This window comes from Aplysia californica, unplaced genomic scaffold, assembly GCF_000002075.1.
Source record: "Aplysia californica isolate F4 #8 unplaced genomic scaffold, AplCal3.0 scaffold00123, whole genome shotgun sequence".
Taxonomy (NCBI): domain Eukaryota; kingdom Metazoa; phylum Mollusca; class Gastropoda; order Aplysiida; family Aplysiidae; genus Aplysia; species Aplysia californica.
The window spans coordinates 187,018-194,183 of NW_004797393.1; the positions used below are offsets into that span (position 1 = coordinate 187,018).

Here is a 7,166-nt window from a genome sequence, read left to right on the forward strand (position 1 = left end):
GGGGGAGCTCTTTCGACTGAGATGTTATGTTGATAGTGGCGTTTAACCCGTACTCATGGGTGGTTTGCGGGTGCTCAGGTGTGGTTTTTCCTTGTTCCCTATCAAACAACTATTGTCATGATCTCTCCTCCTTCCTTTTTTTTCTCTTTGTATTTGTTCGTTTCTCTCTCGTAACACCTCTAATCTTCGGCACTTGTATGACCTAATTGTGTTGCAAGTGCCGCAAAACTCTTTTTTTTTTAAACAAACAAAAGCAAACTCGTACGCTTACCTTGCTTACTCAGGTGGGTGGTTAGCGGGTGCTCTGGTGTGGTTTGCTCCTTCTTTCCTGTCAAACATCAATCGTCCTGATCTCCCCTCCTCCTTCTTTTTCGTGTTTGTTACTCTCTTGTAACACCTCTACTCTTCGGCACTTATATGACCTTATTGTGTTGCAAGTGCCGTAAAACTTTTACTAGAAATATTAATCAATTTATTTTTAAACTCAAACAGTTATCTCACTTTCTCAACTGGGTGGTTTGTGGGTGCTCTGGTGTGGTTTGCTTCTTCTTTCTTATCAAACACCTAGATTCTATCGTCTTTATTCTCCTCTCCTTCTTTTTTTGTGTATGTTGTTCTCTTGTAACACCATAATCTATTCTCCGGCACTTATATTTATATGACTTTTATTGTGTTGCAAGTGCCGTAAAACTCTTATTAAAACCAAACGTGAGGGTGGTTGGCAGGTGCTCTGGTGTGGTTTGCTTCTTCTTCCCTGTCAAACAACTATCGTCATTATCTCTCCTCCTTCCTTTTTTATTCTCTTAGTATTTGTTCGTTTCTCTCTTGCAACACCTCTAACCTTCGGCACTTATATGACCTTATTGTGTAGCAAGTGCCGTAAAACTCTTACTAAAACAAAAATAAAACAATGACGTATTGTGTTGCAAGTGCCGTAAAACTCTTACTAAAACAAAAATAAAACAATGACGTATTGTGTTGCAAGTGCCGTAAAACTCTTACTAAAACGAAAACTTCCTCAGACCCGAGTGTTGGTCACCCATGGAATCCACTGGTTGACAGAAGTGGACACTATTGCAGTGATGGACGATGGTCACCTCACTGGTGTGGCCACCCTGGACGAGTGGGTGGAGAGAGGAGGCGCCTTTGCACAGTTCCTCTCTCAGCACCTTCACAATGACCGCGGAGGGGATGAGGAGGAGGAGGAGGGCGAGGATGAAAGTATCATGGAAGGTTCGATTAGTCTCTCTCTCTCTCTCTCTCTCTCTCTCTCTCTCTCTCTCTCTCTCTCTCTCTCTCTCTCTCTCTCTCTCTCTCTCTCTCTCTCTCTCTCTCTACCTACCTACCTATCTGTCTGTCTGTCTGCCTATCTATCCATCTTCTCCCTTCCTTCCCCTCAGCTCTACGGGTCTCCATAGTTAAGTTGAACTTCGGATGGGTTTATCTTTTTTCACTCCTCTGACGAGATCAACTCTGTAGCCAACTGAATTCTCCTCTGCAAATTATTAGTATTATTGCTATTTTTATTATTGTTCTTTTACTATTATTATTATTATTGTTATTATTATTATTATTATTATTATTATTATTACTATTATTATTATTATTATTTATAATTTATATATTTACTTTTAAATTTTTTAAAGTTATTATTACTTTCATTACCAGTATAATTACTATCTTTATCATTATGTCCCCCACACAGACGGTCACATCAGCAAAGCCGTGTTTCAACGTTTGGTGTCCATAACGTCAGAGAAATCAGCTGATGATAGCGCTGGAGAGACTCTGCACAAGAGGTGATTTTTCTACCTGTTGTTGTTTGTTTGTTTTAGTAGAGGTTTTACGGCGCTCGCAACTGCATAAGGTCATATGAGCGCCAAGGGGTGGATGTCAACAGTGAAGTCCTTACAGGGAATCAGGCTTACTCTTCTCACCTCTCTAGCCTCAACAGCACAAGGTCTGCTTCGACTATCAAGTCAAGGCAACCCAAAAATAGCGGGTCACAAGAGTCTGACAAACATACAAAAGAAGTAGAGGAAAAATGACGATTGTAAGGATTAGGAAAGATAAAGCAGCAGTCCCTGTTGAAGTTCAGGCACAGTTACGAGCATGACAGTGATGAATCAACCCATTTACAATTACGATTTTACTGTGCATAAGAACATGGGCATTTCTCTACCTATAGGAGAACGTTTGGTTTCATTGGTGCGTACATTTGTTTAGTTTCAGAGAAAACTCTCCTTGTATTTGTATTTTAAATAAACTTAACAAGGATCCAAAAACTTTAACTTCGATTTTCTCAAAACAACATTTTTCGGGATAGCCCCCTTGTGCTTAAAAGCGGCCATTTATTATTCTCCCGCTGTGTGAAAACCTGTTCCTCCAGCGTCCACAAACAGGAGGCAGGCTCTGACGTCACGCTCCATGTGGAGAAGTCAGGACAGAAGAAGGAGGAGCCCAGCAAGAGCAAGCTGATCACAGAGGAGGAGATGGACACGGGAAAGGTAACTGGCTTTTTTTTTCTTTTAAAAAAAGTGGTCTTAGTGTTTTACGGCACTTGCAACACAATAAGGTCATATACGTGCCGAAGATCAGAAGTGTTACAAGAGAGTAACAAACACAAAAAAGATGGAGAGATTAAGAAGATAGACATTTGATAGGAAAGAAGAAGCGGACCACACCAGAGCACCCGCCAACTACCCATCTTTTTTTTTTAAAGAAGTCCATAAAAATGGAAAAATTTCGGGAATAGGTTTAATTACGCCCTTATCAAAAAGATAGGCAGGGATAGTGACGATATTATTACTAACACAACAACAACAAGAACTACAACAACAAAAGCAGCAGTAATACGGGAATAAAAATGATAAAACACTACCCACAACAACAACAACTACAATAATAATAGTAATAATAGTAATAATTATAATGATGATGATGATGAGATTAAGTGCTGACAAAATGAGTTACTTCTCGCAATCCACAAATAGGGATAATATTGTCCAGAAATCGACACTAGGGTCAAATCTGTAGATTTTCTATTGATGCCATATCTTTAAGTATTACATGCCTTTTATTAATTCCTACTTATTGGTTGTAAAAACGTCAGGTAGAAGGGTGACGCATCAATGTCCTTATAGGGCTTGAATCCGAGAAGTAATTCAATTTGTCAGCACACTTCTAATAATGCTATTTCTCAGATCAAGTGGTCAGTCTACGGCGAAGTGGCCAAGGCTTATGGGATCGGTTTCACCATCTTGACAGTTGTCTTTTTCATCGCCAACGAAGTGGCCCTTGACCTCGGCGACCTCTGGCTATCCGCGTGGACAGATGACCAGCCCCTGTCCAACTTCACTCAGCTTCCGGCCAGCAGTGAGGCCAGGGCAGACAAGAATGAGTACTATCTCCTGGTCTACACGGGACTTGGCTTAGCTCAGAGTGAGTTGAAAATCCGTCCCCGTGGTTTTATGCACCCCGCATAATTTAGCCAAAATTTGATCATTTTTTGGTATAATTTCTGATTATTTTCCTTTATCATTCTTTGTTATAATTAACAGAATCGCATAATTTCACATTTTTGGGCTCAGTCAGAATTGTTCTTGCATAAAACGACGGGTACAGGAAAATGGGGCACGCCGCGTGGGAGTCACTTGGGTGCTCGTTTCTGGGCTTATGGAGTTATTGGTATCATCTGAAAGCTGATTTATTTTCCTTGCTTCAAATGAAAAAAAATACAATGTATTCATTTATCTTGAATAAAACTCAAGTTATTTTTGCTATTAAAGGAAGTGAGGTCACCGGGTTTCAGAGGGGAAATTAGCGAGAAAATGGCCGCCAAATTTTTTTAACTCCATGAAAACAATAAAATGACATAATATTTTGTGCCTGTAATCAATGTTTTTCCAGAAAAATTCACATAGACATGTATTCTTTTATGGACGTAAAAGAAATTGAGCCAAAAAATATAAATTTTATTTTAAAATTTCAAATGGCGGGAAAATGTCTGTTTCTCCGATTTCTGTATTTTGACGAGCGCCTGATTTCACCACGCTCTAAGCTGTCATCAGCTGGTCTTACTTTACTCTAAACTGTCCACGGCCCCCTCAGGGCAATGCTACTGACTGAAGTGTCTTTAGGCCTTTCCAAAAGGGGAGATATTAACAAGTTTGTATGCACAGGAGAATTGTAAATGGGCTGATAAATCAATGTCATGCTCATTCGGTTCCGGAACAACATAGGGGGAATTGCTGCTTTTTCTTTCCTCATCCTTACTATCGTCATTTCTCTACTTCTTTTGTATGTTTGTCACTCTCTTGTGAACTGCTAGTTTCCGGGTGCCTTGATAGTCGAAGGAGACTTTATGCTGTTGAGGCTAAAGAGGTGAGCAGAGTAAGCCTGATTCCCCATTTGGACTTCTGTTGACATCCACCCCTTGGCGCTCATAATATGACCTCATGAAGTTGTGAGCACCGTAAAACCTTACTTTAAAAAAATGGTTTAAACTGTCCTCTGCTGCTCTCATCATCATCATCTGGTGCCTTGCCGACTGGCGTGGGCGACCATAGACCTCCACTTCACTCTGTCTTTCGTTGCAGCAATGGTGTCTGTTCTTCTTGCTGTTCCTAGCCATGTTGTCATCTTGTCCAGTATCTTTTCCCTCTGTCTGCCTCTGTCTCTCTTTCCATCAAACTTGCCTGTTGTTACAATATTCTCCTATGCTTCTTTCCGCATTGTGTGTCCGAAGAAATTTGCCTGTCGCTTTCTTATAATTTTATATCTGTCGTCTGCAATTTGCTTCAACCAAGACTTCTTCATTTGTTTTTCTAGCTGTCCATGGGATACGTAGCTTGCGTCTTATGAACCACAACTCTGCTGCTCTAAATAACTCTAAATTTTCCTCAGCTGTGTTGGTGATCGCCTACTCCATCGTCCTCCAATGCTGTAAGATCAAATCCTGTCGCAAATTCCACGCCAATCTTCTGCACAGCGTCCTTCGAGCACCCATGGAGTTTTTCGACACCACGCCCATGGGCCGGATTCTCAACCGTTTCGGAACCGACATGGAGCAGTTAGACATGGAGGTGTTTTTTGAGCTGAGGATTGTCCTGGCTCACATCTTGCGCAGTGTTGGGATTATCGTCATCATAAGTTACAGCGTCCCGGTGTTTTTGGCGGTGATTGTTCCACTCTTGGGGCTGTTCTATTTGGCTCAGGTGAGTGTTTTTGTCCTAGGCAAGAAATTAGGGGCGGGGGGGAGAGAGAGAGAGAGAGAGAGAGAGAGAGAGAGAGAGAGAGAGAGAGAGAGAGAGAGAGAGAGAGAGAGAGAGAGAGAGGGGTAGATGGGGTGGGCAGAAGGAGAGGGAGAGAGAGAGGGAGAAAGAGAGAGAGAGAGGGAGAAAGAGAGAGAGAGAGAGAGAGAGAGAGAGAGAGAGAGAGAGAGAGAGGTGTGGGGGGGGGGGGGGGACAAATAAGTCTGATATAATGTTAATAGTAAAATGGTAGAATTCCACATCTTACTTTTCGATTGGTTTGTGAGACAAGTGTTAGGGACACATCCTCCACAACAGTTTTACTTTGGGTCTGATAAGTTAGGAAACAAGACGTAACATGAATTCTACGATATCACCGTCCCCGTACTTCCATTTTTCAACTTAATGGGGAAAAAAAAATTTATATTGCGGGTCAAATCCACACCCACATAAGCGCACATGCCGAAGTAAAATAAAGAGACAGACATACAAGAAATTAAAGCTGAATTGAAAAATAAAACGAGGCAGAGAGAAGCAAGTGATTAAAGCTGAAAGTAAAGCAGATTTCTGTTTGTTCTGAGTGCTGTAATTTGGGGTGGGGGAGGGGGGGTGGAATTACTGCCAGGTGTGGAATTCCCCCATCTTCCTATGGTATTTTACCTACCGTCAGCCGGGGCTACTTAGACAACTCGATGCACCCTGCATAATTTAGTAATATTTGATCATTTTTTGTATAATTTCTGATTATTCTCCTTTATCATTCTTCGTTAAAATTAACAGAATCGCATAATTTCATATTTTTGGGCTCAGCTTGCATAATTTCGGAGTTTTTCTTGCGTAAAACTACGGGGACAGCTTAGGCCACTTACAAAGAACGGTCCATACTAAGGAATAAAGAAACGTGCAGCCATTGTGGTCTGGCCAAAAACGAGCCAGATTTATTCGAGCAGTACAACCAGTTGTAGATAGATGTCTAATACAGTGCCCCTTTTAAAGGACCAGCGGGCTAACTCAGATTTCGGGGATTTCCAGAAATCTTGACCTACACTAAAAGTGGGCATCACCCTACCTATAGGAGAAGTTTGGGTTCATTGGTGTGTATATTGGTTTTGTAACAAACTCTCCTTGACTTTTAAAGAAACTGAACAAGGGGCAAAAAGTTTACCTTCGATTTTTCTCAAAACATCATTTTTCGGGATAGCGCCCTTGTGCTTAAAAGCGACCATTTCATGTTGGTTTTCAGCAATTCTACATCCGGACATCCTGCCAACTCCGACGAATCACCTCCAAGAATCGCTCCCCGCTGTACGCACACTTCAGCGAGACCCTATCTGGCACCAATGTCATTCGGGCATATCAGGCTCAGGGCAGATTTATCCACGAATCGGAGGCCAAAACCGATTACTTTCAGAGAGCTGTTTATGCCTCTAATGCTGTGAATAAGTGAGTTGTCTGTTTTTTTGTAAGTGTTTTACGGTGCTCGCAACTGCATAAGGCTATATGAGAGCGCAAGGCACATCAAACATTTTCAGTTGGTAGGCAGTTATTTGAATTTTGCCCATGTGGCGGCCGAAGCCTAATCTTGTCGATTTTTACCTCCAAGGGATTTTTAACATGCGCAACATGCATGCTAGACCTCCGAGATTTTTCATCCTTGTCCGAAAAGGTTAGGTGTAGATTATTATGCCATTAGAGCTTTCTTTAACATTAGAAATATTGTTTTCCCTAGGGCGTATTAGTCATTGCTTCCCACATTGTCTAAAAGTGTAGGCCCCTACCGATCAGGAAAAAATTAACATTCTGGTCCTTCTCAGTCTTCCAGTTTGTTCGGCAACCAACGTCAAACGAGATAAAAGTGCAGAATTTTCAGTAAGTTTTATGGCGCTCGCAACTGTATAATAAGGTCATAATAAT

The 7,166-nt window shown here is 41.4% G+C and overlaps 1 protein-coding gene across 1 annotated transcript in view; it reads left to right on the forward strand.

Annotated features, from left to right (window-relative positions):
- The window catches only part of LOC101860803 (multidrug resistance-associated protein 1), a gene marked incomplete in the record, with an annotated part of 27,609 nt that overhangs the window by 11,461 nt on the left and 8,982 nt on the right, over positions 1–7,166 (forward strand). The window contains 6 exon segments of the mRNA XM_035969170.1: positions 1,023–1,233; positions 1,706–1,799; positions 2,390–2,507; positions 3,204–3,441; positions 4,906–5,216; positions 6,496–6,695. Of these exon segments, the coding sequence (XP_035825063.1) occupies positions 1,023–1,233; positions 1,706–1,799; positions 2,390–2,507; positions 3,204–3,441; positions 4,906–5,216; positions 6,496–6,695 (1,172 nt within the window).